Source organism: Meles meles, chromosome 2, assembly GCF_922984935.1.
Source record: "Meles meles chromosome 2, mMelMel3.1 paternal haplotype, whole genome shotgun sequence".
Classification (NCBI taxonomy): domain Eukaryota; kingdom Metazoa; phylum Chordata; class Mammalia; order Carnivora; family Mustelidae; genus Meles; species Meles meles.
In genome coordinates this window covers 88933272-88955873 of record NC_060067.1, presented here as the reverse complement: position 1 = coordinate 88955873, position 22602 = coordinate 88933272, and the positions used below count along the sequence as shown (strand labels likewise).

The following is a 22602-nucleotide window of genomic DNA, read 5'->3' as shown; positions in this document are numbered from 1 at the left end:
TTAGTTCTGTTAGTGTTTAAACTGCAAGCAGATAGCAAAAATAAAGAATTTGCATCTGTCACTTTCTGGGTCAGCATGATCTCTTTTAAGCTATTCTTGATTTCTCTACATTTGACTTGGTTGAACATCTTTTTGGCTCCTGCAGTATTTTACTATTCTGATTCTACTCCTCCATCTCTTTGTATTCTGTCTTTTTTAAAAACCATCATTTCTTATGCTTTTCAGATGATGGGCTTTCTTAAGATTGAGCCTTTAGCTCTCATTTTTTCATCACTGGTCTCTTTCTAGGCTCTTTTTATAGGTCTCTCCTGTTCCTGTAATATCAGATCTCATGTGTATGCACACAACTCTAAAGTCTGATTCTTTCTTGAGTTCCAAAACCACATTTCCAGCTGCCAACTGAATATTTCCTTTAAGATATTCTGCCAATACCTTACAAAATTTATAACTCTGGATTGAATGCATTAATAAAAAGGGCAGAAGCAAGAGTTGTGTTATTCCCTAGATTATTTAGAGAAATCCTTATGGTCTTTTTTGTGGATGTTTTTTTGTAAGCTTTATTTCATGTTTATGAAGTATCCATCTTTTCATATTTCATATCAGTTTGTCATATTTTTACTGCCCAAACTAAGCACTTGGATTTTTGCCTTCATCTCCCATATTCTTCAGGCACCTACCCTACCTCCATATATACACACAAGCACCAACAATTTTAAATGCTATAATATGTGTGAAGTTTGGGTTTATTATTAGTTTTTTGGTAATGATTCAGTCTGTATTTATGGGGCAGAAGGTAAATCTTGTATTACTTTTCTCTTTACAGGTCTCCATGCCTTACGGAGAGTCCTGAAGAAACAGCCTAATCTCTCTGATAGCAAGATGGCTGGGCTGGTGAAGATTACTCTGAATGATTTCTTACAGGGGATGAATGACATCAGGCCCAGTGCAATGAGGGAAGTAGCAATTGATGTACCAAATGTAAGTCATTTGTGCTCCCATGCTAGCTACGTTTTTTTTTTTTTTCAAAGATTCCATTCATCTATTTGACAGAGAGAGATCACAAGTAGGCAGAGGGGCAGGCAGAGAGAGTGAGAGGGAAGCAGGCTCCCTGCCAAGCAGAGAGCCTGATGCAGGACTCGATCCCAGGACCCTGAGATCATGACCTGAGCTGAAGGCAGCGGCTTAAAACACTGAGCCACCCAGGTGCCCGCTAGCTACATGTTTGAATAGAACTCTAAAAGAAACTGAAACTCCAGGGAAACAACCTGCTTAGGCTAAACTTCAAAAAAAACACTTTTTTAAAATTAAGATTTTTATGGATGTAATTGGAGCTTCAGTGTAGTTGTAAGAAATACTTTAGGGAAATCCTGTGTATTCTTCACTCACTCTCCCACCCCACCCCACCCCCGTGGTAATATCTTGTAAACAGTACTACAGTATCACAAGCAGTGTGTTCATATTGATATAATCACTGATCTTATTCAGATTTCCATGGTGTTTCTTGTACTTGTGTGTGTGTTTGTGTTTGTGTTTAGTTCTGTGCAGTTTTATTACTTATAAAGATTTGTGTGTCCATCACCAGAATCAAGATACTGAATAGTTCCATCACCACAATCATCCCTTGCTTTGCCCCTTTTACTTAGCTTGTTCCTGCACCCATTTCTAAAATTCTGTCATTTTAGAAGTACCGTAAAATGGAATTGTATAGTAGCAACCATTTGGTATTAGTTTTTCCCCATTTAGCATAGTTCCCAGGAGATTCATCCAAGTCGCTATGTGCAACAGTAGTTTGTTGCTTTCTATTGCTGAGTAGTATGCCATGCTATGACTGTACTATAGTTTGTTTAACCATTCATCTGTTGAAGGACATCTGGTCTGTTTCTAGTTTGGGGCATTTATGATTAAACCTGCTATGGACAGTCATGTGCAGGTATTATGTAAATGTAAATTTTTATTTCTCTGGAATAAATGCACAAGAGTGCAACTATTGGGTTGTATGCTAATTGTGTATTTAGTCTTATAAGAAAATGTCCACTAGGCTAATTTTAGAACAAAAATAAAAAGTCTTCTAGTTATGATCCCTCTACTATTGATGCCTGATGTTTCCTTAGGTTTCTTTATGTTTTCTTCATCATTGACATGCTTTGCAAAGTTGACAGTCAAATCACTACAAGGGCAACAGAAACTACCTTTTATGGGTGAATCATCTGCTAAGTTATCACCTGAGTAGGCCTAACATTCTGGGGAAAAAGATGGCCTTATAGTTCACTTTGAATATATGAATATTTCTGGAAAATGAACATTGAAACAAAGCATTGATGGCATGTCCTGTGTCATATTGGTATAGGGGATAGGTTGTTAAATTTGGCTTGATCATCAGGAGGTTTATATCACAGTGTAGCGTGAGGAAAGTTTACAGATTGCTCTGTGACAGTTTTACGAGAGCCTCTGATGGAAGAATGGAATTTTGTGACTATTCTTTCCCTCTGCTTTAATCATATCACTCCATTAGTTTTTCTTTTTTGAGTTAGTCTTACTGCTTCTGAGATACTCCCTTGTAAAAGCTCTAACATTATAGTTATTTGAAGACTTAGAGCCTTGTTAGAGAGTCGGGCATAGTTTTGTGCCCTTTGCCCCATTGTGTGTATATTAATAGTTATCTTGGTCATGAACTAATGTTTTTTAGTTGCTGTAAGCTAAAACCAAAAAACACAACAAACTTAAAGAGACTACAAAGATATTAAGTCTGTGGAATAAATATAGTCTATGGAATGATATAGTGGGGAAGAAGTCAGTGGATTGTTTTCTCCTTTTTTTGTTGTTTTATTTTGCTTTTTTCGTTTGTTTTTACTTTTAAAAGTGTTCTTGGAAAATGTGTTTTGTGGCCACATAAGTCTTGGAAATGCTGTTTTAATAAAATCAGTTATATTTCTTTGCTGCAGAGCTTTTCAGTGTCAAAAGAGAGCTATTGTGGAAACTTATTTGGCCATGGACTATGTAGAGCAGATACCTTCTGCATTTTACAATGTGGCAGATTGCAAAAAATGACTGCAGATTCTTCCCATCACTGTATTTGCCCTTTTTGCACAGCAACTTCGTAGCTCCTACAATAAAAGAGATGAAGTCAAGGTTTCCATCCTTTGAATTTGTACTTGGCCATGTAACTTGCTTTGGCTAATAGAATATTAACCATCATGATGCAATTAGGCTTGAAAGCACTGGGGCTTGCCTTTTCTTGCTGCTTTTTGAAACCCTGAATTAGTTATGCTAAGAAAACTGTGATAGTTTCTTGGAGGATGAGAGACCATGTGGAATGGAGGTGAGCTCTCTTAGCTGAGATCTCCTCCTTTTGGTCAGCCTGCCAGTGGTCACACATCTGATAGACACCATGCTAAACTATCTCACCCCAGATCAGAAGTTTACCCAGACCAGAAGAGCCACCCGATTAACTCTTAGAATTGTGAAAAATAACGAATGTTTGTTGTTCTGAGCAACTAAGTTTTATGGTAGTTAGCAAAAGCTTCAGTGGCAAAGACGTTTGTTGACTTCTTATAGAACACCATTGTTTTGTAAATTAAGGTGAGAAACAATGCCCTGGAGATAGGAACATCCCTAAGAACTAGCTTCTAGTTTAGGCGACTTTATGTGATTTTAAATTCTTTTTGAAACTTTTTCAAATTCACTAATGAATTTACAGACTAACATTGGGGGTTTACCAAAGCTGTGTAACACAATGTGCTCATTTAGTATGAATAATTTGACAACTGGAATTATGGAATAATGAATGATAGATGTTGGATTAGTAGAAGCTTTTCATTTCTTTGGAATTTATGGTCTTAAGTTTGGGCACATTGGTATGAATACTTTTACTTGCAGTATTTACCTGTATTTATTGGCTACTGTCGCATAATATAATGGATCAAGTAGAAGTCATCAAATGCCACATGCGAAAATTTCAGGTGATAGGGTTATAAACCAACTACACTACCCAAAAACACTTTAGTGTTTAAAAAAGTTTAGGAACTCCTATACAAGATGGGATTGGGAGGGAGACAAACCATAAATGACTCTTAATCTCACAAAACAAACTGGGGGTTGCTGGGGGGAGGTGGGGTTGGGAGAGGGGGAGAGGGTTATGGACATTGGGGAGGGTATGTGCTATCGTGAGTGCTGTGAAGTGTGTAAACCTGGCGATTCACAGACCTGTACCCCTGGGGATAAAAATACATTATATGTTTATTAAAAAAAAAAAAATTTGGAAGGGGAGGCGAACCATAAGAGACTATGGACTCTGAAAAACAACCTGAGGGTTTTGAAGGGTCAGGGGTGGGAGGTTGGGGGGACAGGTGGTGGATAATAGGGAGGGCACATTTTGCATGGAGCACTGGGTGTTGTGCAAAAACAATGAATACTGTTACGCTGAAAAAAATAAATAAATTAAAAAAAAAGTTTAGGAACTAAAGAAACACAGTTAAGTTTTTTAAACTTAAAATTATTGCCAATGGAGAATGTGTTTAAATAGTGGCTATCCACTCTTGGAATTGCTGAACTGATTTATTCATCACAGGAACTGGTACTACAACTGCATTTTTAATTGCTCTAATGAAAGTTTTTTTTTCCTTTATTTTCTTTTGATACAGTATTTACAATCCATGGACTTGTGCCATTTTCCATTTGGCACTTTATTACTTGGCGTAAGGCCATGGTGTACTGTGATGTTACTCATGAGCTCCAGAGTGATTAGCCCTAGTCAAAATACGTTTTTACATTGCTTTTTATGTTCACTTCAGATTGTAAAAATTTTCCCGAGAAATTAGCATTTCTGTAATTGGATTCCTAAACTTTACTCTTCTGCTTTCAGACTATTACATTGACAAAAATATCTCCACATTTTTTTTGCAGGGGGTTTAGTACTTTTACTTGTAGTAACTTTGCTAACTTTGCTTAACTTTGCTATAGAAAACCTGTTTCAAGTCGGTAGTTAATTGTGAACATTTTTTAATAGTAAATTGAGCATTCAGCATCTTTTGAGAACAGATTTCAGTGTGTGAAATTAAAATTTGTAAATCACACTTGGCCTGGTTATATTCTCATCTTAAGATTATAATGCATTATTAATTTCAAGACACCACAAGTGTTAGCCACGTACTTAAATGTAACGTTTCCTTTTTGTGGAGTTTGTGAATTGATGATTATACCAGTTGGTGTATTAAAAGTCAAATATATTTTACAGTTGATTGGTAATAAAATCAAATGTATTTCTTTACCACAGGAATCCTCAGAATCTTTGACTATGCCACTGTGAATTTTGAAATTTCAGTTTTTCACCCAGAAATAGCAACTGTTAGCATTTTATTATAGTTCCAGTAGATTTTTGAAATTTTGATAGGTTGTTTTTATGTGCATATAGTTAATCTTAGGATACATATGGTTTTATATTTTGCTTTATCCACTTAAAATTATATGGTAAACATTTTACTTTAAAATTTCTCAACAAACATCTTTTTAATGACTATATAATAGACTGGTTTGTGATAAACTGTAATTTTATGCTTCTTCCATTATCAAATATTTTTTTTTTCCATTTTTCTCTAATACGATTATACACACATTTGTATCTAAATCTTTGCACCTATGATTCCTAGAAGTGGAATTACCACACTAAAATATGTGGTTTTAAAGCTTGAGACAAATGTTATTAAGCTCTTTTTTTCCCCCATAAAGATTGTCTTAATCTATAATTATGCGGTAAAAATTTAAAATTATAAAGAGTTTTAAAAAATCTCATTTTTACTTTAGTCCTTTTCTATTTTATTTGCCACTAGAGTTCATTTTCTTGACTGAAAAGATCTTTTTCATTATGAGGAGTAATACTTTTAAAAAAAGTAATAGTCCTTTAAAAAAAGATTAAAAAAAGAAAATGAGAAAGAACTATCAATTTATTTATATCTTCTCCTTCCAATAAAAATGTTTAATTTTTAGATAACGGGTGTAAACTGGATGATTTTTTTTTTCCCATGGGATTTTTAAGTTCCATGAGAGAAGTTCTTACTTTTTATTTTTATCCTAGCACATAATAGATGTCCAATTAATATTTGTTCAGTGGACAAGTGAAAACTGTAATTGTCATGAAAAAACCCAGATAGTCAAATTCACATATATTTAAATATTGCATCCTTCTTTTGTACTAAAGTATAATTTAGTAAATTATTACCTTCATATAACATTCTTCACATTCCTCATATTTTATAAAGCAAGCTGTTTCTTTAGTGAATTTTAACCTTAGTGAATTTTAATTTAACTGTTTGTTTGGTGAATTTCACAGTTTTGGAATAAAGTCGCACGTAATCATGCTAAGCTGTCTATTCTGGAAGGATAAAAAGTAGTCCTTTATATTTTCTGCCAAAACATGCTGCTTTCTTCATCTATCGAAAATTCTCTTTTTATTAAGGAAACAAAAACACACAAACAAAAAAACCAGTGCTTTTAAAAGTTGTATTTACATATTATCTTTGCAATAAGTCATTTGATATATACCCTAGCAGTTATCACTGATAAATGACATTCTGAACCAAATACATACAGATTGATTACCATCAAATTTAATTCATTTATGCATCGTAAACCATCCCCACCCATACCCCCTGGCTTTCCCTGTTTCATTTTATATAGCTTCAGGTTGTTTCATGATTTGGAAATAATCCATCTTTATACTTTTGGACTGCAGTGTTCAGAATTTGGACATTTGGTTCAGAATAAGCTAAAAGCCAATAAAAAGAGAGGGCTGTACTTTCATGTGAACCCACTTTTATAAAGTTAACTGCAATCAGAGCCTCAAGACTAATTGTATAGCCCTAAACTTCTTTGTAAGCTTGGATCCAGATTAAACTTAGAGGTGGAGTGGCAGTCTAGTTACCTAGCAGTGGAAGCAGTACAGTCAAGTTGAGTGTTTACCACATGTCATTAGTTAAATAAACGTACCTCATTTACTCTCATTTTTAAAAGTAGCAAACTTAATTATATGAATAATCAAAAGATTGTTTCACTAATTACATATTCAAGATTTACTGATGTATTTTCATTTGGCATCTTTTCAGATGAGAATAGAACATCAGGATGTGACAAGACAGTTGAATTTCATAGGATGAGCTCATTAACATTACTTTTCTTGTGCAGAGATTTGAGTTAAATAGTTTAATTGACCATAATTACATTTCATTCTTCAGTGTACCCTCAGGATAATTAGAAGGAATTTGAGTTTCTATTCTTTAAAAACATTACTTGTATTCTGTATGTTCTTTATTTTTTACAGATTCAAAGGATCCAGGGTTTTGTGATGCTTTACTAAATAACAGATTGCTTTTTTTGGAATAGATATACAACCTGTGGAAGTTCTATTAATTCCATATTGGTGCTTGGCAGGGCTTTTGAATTCGGTTTCTTTTGATTTTGCTTCTTGTTGTCTAGACAGAAGAGTGTCTTCTATCACTCCCAAGATCCCAGTCTTCCCTGCCAACTTCTTTTGTGCATTTTTATAGTTTTAAGTAATAACAATTGAATAGGAAAGCACATTTGGGAAAGTAGATTACTTTTAACCAGGAAATACTCTGTGCCAAAATCAAGATTGTACTTTTAACTGTATTAAATATTTTAGAAGCTTAACTCTTTCACTCCACTTTTTTTTTTTTTTGATACCTTACTTTTCTCAGGCTTATATTCTAGAGGAGGAATGAGAGAGATATAAAAGTTGGTGTAAAGATCAACAGTTTCTGTTCTCAGTGCTGATCCTGGTTAACTTTGGTGAAATCACTCTTCCTTTCAGATGACAGAAGGAAAGACAGCTCTTAATTTGCTGTTTCTGATGTGGGCCTTCTTTTGAATTAATAAATAATGTTGAGATTATCATAGAGGCATCTGCTGCACTTGTATATTATAGTTGGTTGGTACTCAGTAAATACTTGATGAGTGTTTGCCAAAAACACCGATTTTCCTTTAGTGTAAAGGAACTCATTGATAGGGTTGATGTGGTTCATTGGCAGAACTACACATCTTTGCATCACCTTGTACAGAATTGCACACACATCTGATCTTGTCCTTTAATCAGTCCCTCCCAACACGTCATTGAGTAATTTTTCCCAGCAGAAATTACTGATCTGGTGTAAAAGCCATCAGTGTGACTATCTGTTGATCATCTCTAGAATGAAGTCCAAACTCTTTAGCTTACTATTTTAACCTGGTTCATGCCTCCTTCACTTTGTTCTACTATTATGCTCTCCTGTGGAACCACTCCTGTTTTTGCATCTGTTGTCTTCTCTTCCTGAAAAATTGTTTTCTGATCTCTGAGTTAGCAAAGATATTGTAATGTGATCCCTTTCATACACAGACACAAAATACACATATATCCCTGCGGACCTTTTGTCTTGTTACGTTTGAATCCCCACTGCTGGCAAATGGTAATAACTAAATAATAGAAGTTTGTTAAATAACGGAATATTTTGTGAAGGATTTTGGTTTATAAAGGTTCTTATTTTTCAGTAATAGTTCTTTCAGCCTTCCATATAAATATGTTTGTTTGGTTTTTTTGGTAATAGCTTTATTGAGATGCAATTCACATATCAATTCAGCTATTTAAAGTGTATATTTTCATGGTCTAGTATATTTAAAGTACTGTACAGGCATTACTGCAGTCAATTTTAGAACATTTTTATCATCCCAAAAGGAAGCCCTATACCCTTTACGCATCATCTCCCAACCTGCCCATCCTCACCAGCCTTGGACAAACATTTATCTACTTTATATCTCTATAGATTCGCCTATTCTAGACATTTCATATAAATGAAATAGAAGATATTTGATTCTTTGTGACTCATTTCTTTCGCTTAGCATAAAACTTTGGAGGTTCATCCGTGCATCATTATTAGTACTTTATTGCTTTTTATTGCCAAATAATATTCTTTTTTATGGATGTAGCAAATTGATTTATCCATTCATAGACATTTAGATTGCGTCTGCTTTTGGCTATCATAATTAAAGCTGCATTTGTTGTTGTTGTTGTTGTTTTAATTTCTTTTTTTTTTAAGTTTTTTTTTTGTTTTTTTTTAATTTATTTGACAGACGGAGATCACAAGTAGGCAGAGAGACAGGCAGAGAGAGAGGGAAGCAGGCTCCCCGCCGAGCAGAGCCCAACGTGGGGCTCGATCCCAGGACCCTGAGATCATGACCTGAGCCGAAGGCAGAGGCTCAGGCCACTGAGCCACCTAGGTGCCCCCTAAAGCTGCATTTGAACTTTTGTGTACAAGTTTTTGTTTGAGCAGCTCTTTTCAATTCTTTTGGATCTATATCTAATAGTAGAATTGCTGGATCATTGGTGACTCTGTGTTTAACCTTTTGAGGAACTAACAGTTTTCCAAAGTGGCTACACCATTTTCTGTTTCCACCAGCAGTGTATCCAGTGTTGTTGCTTAGTGGGTGTGAAATAATAGCTCATTGTGGTTTTTGATCTGCATTTCGTTAAAGACTAATGATATTGAGCATTTTTTCATTTGCTTATTAGCAATTGTGTGTATATTCTTTGAAGAAATGTTTCTTAAGATCCTTTGCCCATTTTTAATTGGGTTATTTGTCTTTTATTATTGAGTAGTAAGAATTGTTATATATTCTGGATAAAGTCTTTTATCTGATATGTGATACCGGATATCAGATATGTATGATTTGCAATATTTTCTCTCATTCAGTGGGCTGCCTCTTTTATTTTCCTGGTAGTGACTTTGGAGGCACAAGTTTTTAATTTTGATGAAGTCCAGTGTACTTTTTGCTTTTGGTACTTTGGTACCACATTTGAGAAACCATTGCCAAATCCAAGGTCATGAAGATTTACCTTATATTTTAAGAGTTTGTAGTTTTAGCTTTTACATTTAGGTTTTTACTAATTCTAACCCCCCTTCCCCCCCAGCTAGGGTTAACCCTGTTCTGTGTTTGTAACCATAGCATTATAGAAACTATGGTTATAGCCTGCAGCGGTGAAAACCCAGTATGGGAAAAGTGTTGTTGTTGTTGTTGTTTTAGCCTGTGATAAAATATACATAACAGAAAATTTACCATTTTAATCATTTTAAATGTGTAATTTGGTAGCATGAAGTATGCTTTCATTGCTGTGCAATCATTACCAGCATCCATCTCCAGATTTCCACAACTTCTTCCTCTCCCAAACTGAAACTCCATACCTATTGAAAACAACTCTTTATTTCCTTCCCTCGTCATTATTATGTTAGTTTTATTTTCTTAAGAAGTTCTTTATTAAGTTCCTTTTTATTTCTAGTTTACTGAGAGATTTTTTTTTTTTTAAGATTTTATTTTATTTATTTGACAGAGACCACAAGCAGGCAGAGAGGCAGGCAGAGAGAGGAAGGGAAGCAGGCTCCCTGCTGAGTAGAGAGCCCAATGCGGGTGATCCCAGGACCCTGGGATCATGACCTGAGCCGAAGGCAGAGGCTTTAACCCACTGAGCCACCCAGTCGCCCGAGATTTTTTTTTTTTTAATCTTGAATGGATGTTAAATTCTGTTGAATGCATTTTTCAGCATCTTTGAAATGATCATAATGTGGTTTTTTTTTCATAATGTATTTTTTTAGTTTGTCAATATAGTGAATTATAGTGATTTTCAGTGTTGAATTAGTCTTGTATTTCTGGATTAATTTCACTTGACTGTGATATAGTACCCTTTTTATATAATTGCTGGATTTTATTTGCTAGTATTTTATTGAGAATTTTTACATACATGTTTATGAGAGATAATGTTCTGTAGTTATTTTATGTAGTTTTTTAATATGGTTTTGGTGTTAGGGAAATGCTGGCATTATGAAATGAGTTGGAAAGTGTTCTCATCATATATGTGTTGGAAGAAATTGTATAGAATTAATATTATTTCCTTAAATATACTCCACTGAAACCATCTGGGCCTAGAATTTTCATTATTTGGAAGACATAAGTACAATTTAATTTTTTAATAAATATAGGACTATTCAAATTGTTTTTTTTTCTTGAGTGAGTTTTGATAGTTTGTATCTTTTAAGGAATTGATCCATTTGCCTTAATAGTTGGATTGATGGAGTTAGTCATTTATAGCTTTCTGTTGTTATCATTTTACTGTCTGCAGGTTCAGTATGATATCCTATCTTTTATTTCTCATTTCCCCCCCAGTTGCTTTTGCTCCACTCTTCTTTCTTTCTTGCAGTCATTTTGAAAAGAAATCTGCTGTCTCCCTTTTCTTTGTTTTCTATATGTGATATATCTTTTATCCTCTGTTTGCTTTTAATATTTCCTCTTTATCACTGGTTTTAAGCAATTCAATTACCATGTGCCTTGTTAGTTTTCTTCATCTTTCTTATGCTGGTTCATTGATCTTGTATGTGTGGGTCTATAGTTTTAATCAAATTTTGGTGGGAAAAAACTTGGCCATTATTTTTTAGACTTAGTTTGTTTCTTGCCTCCCTCCCTCACTGGGGCTCAAAATATATGTACATTTGTCTGCCTGAGATTGTCCTGAAGTGTAGTAATGTTGTATACATTTTTTTTAAATTTTTCTCTTTTTTTAATGTCTGTTGTTGTGTCTAACAGTTCACTAATCTGTTTTACCACCGCCCCCCACCGAAATATCTAATCCACTATTAGGCTTATCCATTGCATTTTTAAAATTATAGACATTAAATTAGTTTCTTCTCTAGAAATTTGATTTTAACCTTTTTATATTTTTTTCTACTTAGTGTTGTCAGTGTTTTCTTTATTTGAACATATGGAATACATTTATAACAACTGTTTTAATGTCTTTATTCTGCATCATAATTTCTGGATCAGCTTCAGGTTATTGATCATCTTCTTATGGGTTGTCTTTTCCTGCTTCTTTGTATGCCTGGTACTTTTTTATTAAATTCCATAAATTTTGAATTTTACCTTATTGGCAGCTGGATAATTTTTATATTCATAAAAATACTCCTGAAGTTTGTTCTGAGATGTGGTTAAGTTACTTGGCAATAGCTTGATTATTTGGGGGGTGGGGTGGGGTGTGCATCTTGCCTTTAAATTTTTTTAGGTAGGACCAGGGCAGTGTTCTCTGTAAGGTTAATTTTTCCCTAGTACTGGGGTAAGATCCTTTCTGGTACTCTACCTAATGCCTGGTGAATTATGAGGTTTCTGTTGAGAGTAGACACATTCCTTCTATTCCTTTTGGGTCTTTGGCTCCTCTCACTCACCCTACCCTGCTTCATTTTGTTTTTCTCACATGTTTACACTGATAATAAGATATGTGAAGGAGACCATCATCAGAATTCAGGATTTCTCTCCCTGTGGACTTCTTTTATCTCTAATCCTCTGCTCTGTGATATCTAGCCTCTGGCTTCCCCAGGCTCCTACATTTACCTTCTCATCTCAGGGAGCCTGTGGGTTCTGCCTATGTTTCCCCTTCATTACTATAACCTGTGACCTTTTTTTTTTTTTTTTAACGTCCTTTGTGTATTTCAGGATTCCATCTAGGTTATCACATTGCATTTAGTTATCATGTCTCCTGAGGCTTCCCTGGGCTGTGACACCATTTATTCTTCGCTTGTTTTTGATGACTTTGACAGTGTTGAGTATATGGTCAGGTGTTTTGTAGAATGCCCCTCAATTGAGTTTGGCTGCTATTTTTATTATGCTTAGGCTAGGATATTAAGGATTTTAGAGAGGATTGCCACTGAGGTGAAAGGCCATTTTCATCCCGGCTTGACAAGGATGTCTTATTAATTTTGAGTATTTAATTATCTGATTTAAAAATCCCTCAGCTCCTCATGAGTACTTAACTAGATTTTAGGTGGATGTGCTGCTCATATGCAGAATTTATTCTCCATGGGGTTTTTTTGTTTTCTTTTTTCTTTCTTCTTGTTGTTGTTTTTAATCCATGTTTAACTGTCTTACTACTTTGCTTTTTTCAGTAAAGTGTCAGGATATCTAACGTACATAACTTTAGATTTGCCTAGCCATAACAAAGAAAGGATGCCAGGAAGGAGAGTAGTAACTGCTCAAGTCACAGATTAGGGAAGCTAAAATGAGTCTCTTTTATCAGATTAGAATCTAGAGTAAAACTCAGGTCCCTCCGTATGATTCTGCCATTATTCTCATATGCATCTCTTCTTTCACGTTATTCAGTTGTTAATGTATTTTTTTAAATGTCTGCCTCTTCTTCCAGACAGTAAGTTCAACGATGTAGAGACCGTGTCAGTTTTGTTCATTCCTTATACCTCATTCTGTATGCCTACCTGTATTCCTAGAGTCTGGCCAGACATTCCAAACGTAATAATCTTGCAGTAAAATGAATATATCAGAGTGAGTGAGTGAGTGAATAAATGAGTAAGTGAATGGATATTTGATATTAAAACCTCTACCAACTATACCTATGGGAGTCTGGCTCTCTTGTTGATATTTGTAACATAGGAGCCCCCATACCTATCAGAAGTTATAAAAGACAAACAAATTTTACCCTAGGAGAGTCAAGTTTTGCTCAACGGTCTACCACGTAGGCTTGCTTAGTTCCTGAGACTTGTTTGACCTGTCTCACTGAACGCACAACATGGGTAAAATATATGTCTCATTTCTCTAGGCAGCTTATTCCCCAGAATTGTCTTATGGTGTCTTTCAGGCCTGGTTCCCAAGTTTGTTCTGTCCCACTAACATTCATACCCTCATTTGTTACATGTAGCATATTCAGCATCTAAGACAAGCTTTAGCTATAAGGTAACATCCTTTGTTCTTGTTCTCAATATTTGCCATTAGGACTCTAAGTGCTCTAAGAAATATTTTCTGATATCCCCTTTCCTCTGTCAGGGATTTCTCCTTATACCTGTTGCCTCAAGCCAAAATCAATAGTAATCTTTTTTCCCCAACATCTTGACTTTCTGGCCAGCGTTGGTTTTTCTTCCATGTCGGAACTCCCTTTCTGGTCTATATCTCAAGACACAGAGTTGAAGCTCCTTAGGAAATTTGCTTATACAAGTTTGCTCAGTTTTCTGACATAGAGGGGACCTTCTCCCTTTGTTTCCTATTTCACAAAAATTTGGAGCATCTCTTTGTACAGTCTTGGTAGGGGAGGGAATTTCTTTCCATTATGCAAAAATTTTTATTGTCAACCAACCATCAAAGGAGATCAGAGGAAATGTTTTGAATTTATGATTCAACTATTTGGACAGATCTGGGCTAGAAAATGTCATGCAAGGCATACGTCTAGCCTTTGTACACTTTTACTTGTTAGCACATTTTTTCATTAGGTCTGACTACACATTCTAGTTTATTCCTAATTCTGCTATTTTTTTCATCTCACCTCCTACCAGCCCATCCCCCTGCTAGTTCTCCCTCTTTTGCCACTTTATTTATTTATTTTTTTAAGATTTTGTTTATTTGAGAGAGAGAGAGACTGTGAGAGAGAGAGAGAGCCCAAGGAGTGGAGGGTCAGAGGGAAAAGCAGACTGAGCAGGAAACCTGATGTGGGACTCGATCCTCAGACTCTAGGACTCAGACTCCTGAGCTAAAGACAGTCGCTTAACCAACTGAGCCACCCAGGCTCCCCTTGCCACTTTATTTTTAAAATAATATAAGGGAAGTATGTCTGCCTATTAATTTATTCCTTTGCTAGACATTGAGCATCTGTAATACATAGGCACTATCTTAAGAAGGTCCTGGTGATACGTGCTTATATAACAAAAGAGACCTTCTGTTTCATTATTCACTTGTAATTCCCATAGAACAATAATCAGGACAGAACTCATTTTAAAATTTTTACTATTTAACACATTTTTTTCCTGGACCTTTTATATTTCTTTAGTATTGGGACATTTTGTCACCTATTACCTGTGGTTAATTTAAAATTCACTTGAGAAACTTGTAGAACTTATGCTTGTTTAGCGCCTGAGTTTGGAGGGCTAGTGTGTAGAAGTCCCTTTCTCTCTGTTCTGTTCTTACATTTTTCATTTCCTTTATCTTTTCCCAGTTCTGCTATGCCAGAGTAAGAATGGTAGGAATTTTCTAAGCAATTTCCTTAAATATTCAAAACATTTTTTCCTCTTCACAGTTAAATTATTAGGACTTGGTAAATTAGAAAAAAATATAAAATATTTTAATGAGATATGAAGAATTTTCTAGGTGAGACTTTATATCATTTTCATGGTGAGTTTTCTTTTTTGTTGTTGTTGCTGCTGCTGTTTTTTTCTTGTTTAAAGTTTCCATTTTTAATGAGATTTTTCCTGGACTTGCTTTTGTGGCAAAAGTAGATTGTGTTTTAAAAGCTCATTTTGGAAATGAGTAACTATTTTTTGTTTTTTAAAATTTATTTATTTTAGAAATAGCGCCAGTGAGAGAGCATGCTCACAACAGGGAGGGGCAGAGGGAGAGGAGAGAGAGAACTCTAAGCAGACTCCCTGCCAGCTCTGGAGACCCTGGGAGTGGGGATTGATCCCACCACCCTGAGACTGTGACCAGAGCTAAAATTAGGAGTCACAACTGACTGAGCCACCCAGCCACCCCTATCTATTTTTAAGTTGAATTAATTTGTATGGTTTTGTTATCTAAAGGAGGCTTATTGAAATAATAATATGTTCTTATATTTATCAGGTTCATGCATAGCCAGTTTTCTGAGAGCAGATCATAGTAAACCTAATTTAAAGTTTGATTGTAAGGTAATGATATTTTAGAAATTGAACTCGGATTTTAATGTAACCATTCAACTGATTATGAAATTTAAACAGTTTGAAATTTGGTTAAAACACTTGCCTTTAAGTTGATCGTATTTTCCATGATATCTATAATTTGGGAGGATACCTATAATTTTTTTACTCGACTAGTTTATTTCTTCTTTACCTTAATTTGTTTTCCTTATTAATTAGTAGTTATAGGAGCATCTGTCTCCCATAGCTTTTATATGTTCCAGTGAGGTCCATAATGTGATTTACTAAAGAACAACAAAATCACCCAGATTAGTGGCAGTTTGCAATTAATGGCAAAGTTTTGGAGTGCAGTTTGTTTTATTCTTTCTCGTCTACTTTTTTAAGCTCCATGTACTCTTACCTCTGAAGTTGGTAGGTATTTTCAACCAAGTGTGAAACAGGAAGGCGGGGGGAAGCTGAGTGGAGAGAGAAAAGAGAAGGAAAACATACTTGGAATACTCAGCGCCTCTTACCACCCTGTGCAGAGCACTTCTATTTGTCTTTTTTGCTGTTGTATTTTTTTTTCTGAAGTTTTTATTTTTAATGGACTGGGTAGAGAGAGAGAGGCTGTAGTTATAGCACTATAGTACAATTGAAACGTTGACTTTTTTTTTTTTTTTAAGAACCTCCATAGAATGTGTTTTGAAAGCATGGGGGAAAATATTTTTTGTCTTTTCACTCTATAATGCTAATGGCTTTCACTTAGATCTAAGAGCACAGTTTGAATACTTACCATTTCCTAATTTTGCTTTACCTCCATTAAAGAAGCATCTGCAAGTGTATTGATCTTTCTTTTGGATCTTGGAGGTTGGGTTTTCTCAACTTACTTCTTTCTGCATTACTTACTATCTTTAGTAATTTGAGATATTTATGATTTCTAAACAAAATAAATATTTAATAATATTTGAATTGAACGTTAACATGTGACCCCGCAGAGAATTTTGAACAGGTGCCAACTCACTTGCTACTCCTGGCTTCTTGTCCTCCTGCTGGGACTTGTTAGCATGAAAGAACAAAATGAAAAGTACTCTTTGTCACAATATTTTCTATAAAAATAACACTTTGAAAATAATTTTTTTGTACCTGGCAGTATAAACCTTGGCATGTAACAGATATGAGCATCTTTCCTCACAAATGTGTAAAGACAGTGTCAGCGCCTCTGGAGCTACTGAATTACTCTCTCATAGTGTATCTCCTAATATCTGCAGTTGAGTTCATTAATTTTTACTTTGTCCTTGTGGAACTTCTTGCTAAGTTGTTTTTTTGTTTGCTTGTTTTTGTTTTTTTTTTTAAACCTCATCAAGTCTTTTGGCCTCTGTGGGTATGCACTTTGAGGGGTTGTTTTGGTTTTGGTTTTGATTTGTGTATTGTTGGATGGATGCTTGTCCAGAAAGTACTGTAAGAGGTTTGTGGAGGGCATTTCCCTGGGGAAATTTATCTCGCTGCTCTGTCTGTACTTGTTTGACAGCTGTTCCTTTACTTCTGACTTTATTATTCAAAAAGTTATAAGGCCACATGTGAGCAGCTGTTCACTATTTTCATAAGGACCAAGCAAGAAAGAAAGGACCCAACTATTATCAGGAGTGATTTAAGTTAGATTGTAGGAATAATTTTCTAGCAGTTATGATATAGTGTAACTTATTAAAAAGAGAGTTACGGAATTTTTTTTTATTTTTTTAAAGAGCATTAAATAGTATTTGTTGAAAGATGAGAGAGTTGAAAGATGAAATGCTGTCTGAAGGTGGAATAGTGAACCAGCTAGTTTTTGAATTCCTGCTCTAGTTTTAGGACTTTTTGATTTCATGCTGGTATTTATTCTTCTTCGACAGACTTTTCCCATGACATTCTATGCTTTAAGATTCTTCTGTGCAATAGCAAACTCTTTAAGCCAACTTATATTCATTTTTGAATTAATATCTTAGCTGTAGATTTACTCATCATTTATCTGTTCATTTATTTGGCATTTAGGTGCTAAATTAAAATGAAAAACTTATTTACCTTTAGTTTAAGAAATGTAAATGATCAGATGCAAAGCTAAAGAATAGAAAAGTTATGGTAATTCAGGATTGCTCATGAAACTACAAATGCAGTTGCCTGATTGGCTTTTATCTTTTGTCACTAAGCCTTCAAAATATAACTGTTCATTATAATCATCTTTCAGACATTTAAATAAGCTAATACCTAGTATTTATTAAATAGTTACTGTGTGCTAGGCAAAGTACAATTAATATAAACTATACTGTTTAATTCTCACAACAAAACTGTAGCTTAGATTTTATTATCTCCATATTCTAGATGAGAAAGTTTAGAGAGAGCAAGTAAATTACCCAAAGTCATACAGTAACTGGAAGATCTATAATATAAAAAAAATGAAGTTTAAAAAAAACAGAATATGAAGTTGTGAATACATTATGATCTCTGAAAACATACACACATTTGAAAGACTAGAAGGTACCATTAACAATGGCTATTTTTAGGTGTTGGGAAAAAAAGATAATTTTTATATTGTCCTTCGTAATTTCTTAAAGGCTGTACATCATATGAGGTACGAAGTACCTCATGAGGTAAGAAGTGCCAAATTTTTTTTTTCAGGAGTTACCTCTGATCCCTCTCATTCCCTCACATTCTAATCAGTAAGTCCTATTGGTTCTGCCTACAAAATGTCTCATGCCCAAATTGGCCCTTCTTGCCATCTCATTGCTGTAATCCTGCTCCAAGCCACCATCTAACTGCATCTTCCATATCCAGTCTCGCCTACCTTCTCTACTAAGTTCATTCCCCATGCAGTAATTAGAGTGAATTTATTTTTGATCTCTTATTTACTGTGTTTTAATCCTGTGAGCTAGGATTTTGTAGACTGGTACCTGGTATGGGACTGAGTATGAGATAGACACTTACTGGTTTTTCTGAATGGTTGATGGTGGCATGGCTTCATTGCTCCAGTTGCAGCCAGTTGGCAAGGGACAATAGGAAACTGCTTTAGACTTAGTTGTAGCGAGCTGTCTGTGTGATTGACCACAGTAGTGGGTTTTTTTATGAATTTCTTTTATTGCCTTTCTTTTTCACTCATTTCCTATCATTTTCACATTCTAACACCTTGACATAACTCTTACATATACGCACAATTTCCAAATGTCTCTCTTCACCATCTCACATGTTTGAGAACTGTAGAACTGTTTCGTATTTTTTTTTCAGTAGTTTTTGTATTACTTTGTGTAAAGACAGCTATTTTATATCTTTAGACAAAGACTGTGTCTTTTAGCATAGCTTTTCTTATTTCTTTTTCTAGAGAATAAAATTTTGTGGACATTTTCCTATTCATCTTTGTGCCCTTACAGTTCCTAACAGAAGTTCAACACATAGAAGACATTTCTTGGTTTATTGAATTTATTTCACTTGTAAATTCCAACCACAGTATGATAATTGGAAACTATTCCTTAATTTCCAAACATGTTGCTTTTTCTCTTTTAATGTAACTTTCTTTTCTTTTTTTTTTTTTAAGGATTTTATTTATTTATTTGAGAGAGAGAGAATGAGAGAGAGTATGAGAGGGGAGAAGTCAGAGGGAGAATCAGACTCCCCTCTGAGCAGGGAGCTGCATGTGGGACTTGATCCTGGGACTCCAGGATCATGACCTGAGCCGAAGGCAGTTGCTTAACCAAGTAAGCCACCCAGGCACCTCTCTTTTAATGTAACTTTCAATTACTTAGTTGCCCAAGTCTGAATCATGGCTATTACCCTTGATTCCATGTTCTTTTTCACCACCCCTTCTTCAGATCTAATTAATTTTTAAAACTCATTGGCTTGCCTTATTTAATATAGTTTACTATGGTTTAATAAAGCTTTAATATTTTTTTCCTCTTATAGCTCCACTGCTATTACTGTAGTGCAGATAATCACCATCTCTTATCTGAGTTACTGTAGAAGTCCCCTCCAAGTTCTAATCCCTACTCTGTCTTGTAGCCACAGTCGTTTCCAGAAATGTGATCTTGTCATTTCCCTGATTAACTTGTTCTTTACATCTCTCAAAGTAAGGTCTAAACTTCTTGATGCCTTATGAGTCTTCAAGGTCTGATAGCTTCCTCTGTTGCGAACTTTCTTTGTTTCTACTCCTTTCTGTCCTTTCCTGGCTCCCTAAATTCTAGTCATACTGAATTACTTTTAGTTCTTCTAATGCATGATGCTTTTTTAACTCTCTCTCCTCCCATGGCACCTGTTGTTACTTTCAGCTGACTAGTGCTATCAGATCCCACCTTGTATATCACCTCTGAAAAGTTTTTTTTGACCATGCATTTAAATTCTGTGACTATAGCATGCACCATGCTATATAGGAATTGCCTAATTATGGAACTACATCCCTTTAAGGGAGTATTCCATCAGGTCAGAAACTCAGTAGTACCAAGAACTATTTTGTCCCCAGCATTCAGCATATTATGAAATAGGCATTTAGTCAGTATTTGTTAGATTAATTGATATTTCTGCAGATGACATTGCCTCATGTTTTCCTGAGAGGCTACAGACCTTCTGGTGTAACTCCCTCAACTCCTTGGGTTCCCATCAGTCTTTTTTTTTTTTTTTTTAAAGATTTTATTTATTTATTTGACAGAGAGAGATCACAGGTAGGCAGAGAGGCAGGCAGAGAGAGAGGAGGAAGCAGGGTCCCCACAGAGCAGAGAGCCCGATGTGGGGCTCGATCCCAGGACCCTGAGATCATGACCTGAGCCGAAGGCAGCGGCTTAATCCACTGAGCCACCCAGGCGCCCCAAGGGTTCCCATCAGTCTTAAATGTTTTATCTTTATCCTTTTTTTTTGTTTTGTTTTGTTAAAGATTTTATTTATTTATTTGAGAGAGAATGTGCATGAGCAGGGGGGAGGGGCAGAGGGAGAAGTAGACTCTCTGCTGAGCAGGGAGCCCGATGCAGGGCTCAATCCCAGGACCCTAAGATCATGACCTGAGCCAAAGGCAGACGCTTCACCAACTGAGCCACTCAGGCGCCCCTATCTTTATTCTTTTATACTCCTTTCCTACCACTGTTTGGCAAGATAAATACTTTAAACTAAAGTATAAAGTGGGAGATATAAGTACAGTAGGAATAGAGGAGCATTAACTATTTTTCAGATAGTTTAGTGGTGAGATAAAAGACGATAGAACATTAGATACAATATCAAAGTAAGGTTGTTTTGCAGGATAGGGAGAAACAGGGAATATTTGTAGGCTGAGGAAAGAATATAATGAAAAATACAATCAGAACAGTAATAGAGGAAGGACAACTGATGAAGCAAGAGCTCTCTCAGCAGAGAGGTAGGGGACAAGGTTGTTTCACTTTTCTTCTGCTGTAGCTTTCAGGGCAATGGGCCAACTCCTCAGCACAGACTACTAGGTCCATACAGTGGCATCTGTATTTTGGCCTCTTCCATGCCGATGAACACTCAGTTTTCCTATTAAAAGCATCCTAATTTCGCTTGGCGGATAAGCCCTCTCCAACTCTGGTTCAGGTGACTCTGTTTGCTCGTACTCCCTGACCCTTATTAACTACAGAGATTATCTTTTAGCACATGGATTTCTTTGTGTTTATATTGGTGATTTCCATGTGTGGTTCATGAAAGTACTTAATATCTGATATTAAGTTATTTTAGTATATGTGCTGCTGAAGCGAGCACTGATATTAAGTTATTTTAAAAAACTCTTATTTCAAGAATCTTTAAAAGACTGGTTTAAAACTAAACACACACAAATGTATTGAAAACCAAATTTTATTGTAATGAAGTTTTGCCGGGTTTAGTTTCATAAAAATTCTGAGAAATTCTGAGAAAAAATACTCCCTAGGCATTTATAGGCATATAATTGAATTTTTTATAAAATGTCATTGATTAGGAAAGTAGTTCTGGATTAACCTTTAAGAAAATTTTATCTGTGTAAGTGTACTTATTTAAATTAGCTTGAGTAAGTGTTCTGTTATAAGGCTACATTACTTAAAGTAAAACTCGGCACCTGGGTGGCTCAGTTGGTTAAGCATCTGACTCTTGATTTTGACTCAGGTCATTATCTCAAGTTTGTGACATCAAGCCCCGAGTTGGGTTTACGTGCTGGGTGTGGAGCCTGCTTACGATTCTTTCTCTCCCCCTTCCCATTTCCTCTCTTTTTCTCCCCCTCTCTCTTAAAAAAAAAAAAAAAAAAAGGTAAAGCTCAAACATGCTCCAAGACATGGAAGGTCTGCTCCTAGTGGAGCACATTGACAATGTGCTGTTCTCATTGTACAGGTATAATAATTGCATAGTAACGGTTGAATGGGCCTCATGCAGGATTATTATTTTAATTTTCACAAGTTTAAGGAGTTAAATTTCACAAGTTTAAGGAGTGCTCCTTTCCTTGACTTCTACATTTCTGGTAGTTATTATAAATATAGCTTTTATACATTATATATAACATGTATATATACTGTCTGTATGTGCTCCTGTGTGTTTGTGGTTTGTGTGTATGTATATTCCACTGCTAAACGGCATAAAAACAAAAACTGATCTGATTAAACCACTCAATTCAGTAACCTTGTTGCTGTATCTACTGACCACTGTTTCTTAAAAACTCTGTAGTTACTGATCTATTCAGTTTTTGATACTTGTTGACTACCCTCGTTAACACTCTTTTACCAGAATGTTTCTTTCTTTTTTCTTTTTTTTTTAAAGATTTAAAAAATTTATTTATTTGACAGAGATCATAAATAGGCAGAGAGGCAGGCATGAGTGGGGAGGGGAAGCAGGCTCCCTGCTGAGCAGAGAGCCCAATGTGGGGCTTGATTCCAGGACCATGGGATCATGACCTGAGCAGAAGGCAGAGGCTTTTACCCTCTGAGCCACCCAGGCGCCCCCCACCCCGGAA

At 35.4% G+C, this 22602-nt stretch overlaps 1 protein-coding gene across 1 annotated transcript in view; it reads left to right on the top strand.

Annotated features, from left to right (window-relative positions):
• The window catches only part of SPATA5 (spermatogenesis associated 5), a 336855-nt gene that overhangs the window by 42967 nt on the left and 271286 nt on the right, over positions 1–22602 (top strand). Inside the window, exon 10 of the mRNA XM_045998426.1 lies at positions 824–978. Within this exon, the coding sequence (XP_045854382.1) occupies positions 824–978 (155 nt within the window). The remainder of the gene's footprint in view (positions 1–823; positions 979–22602) is intronic.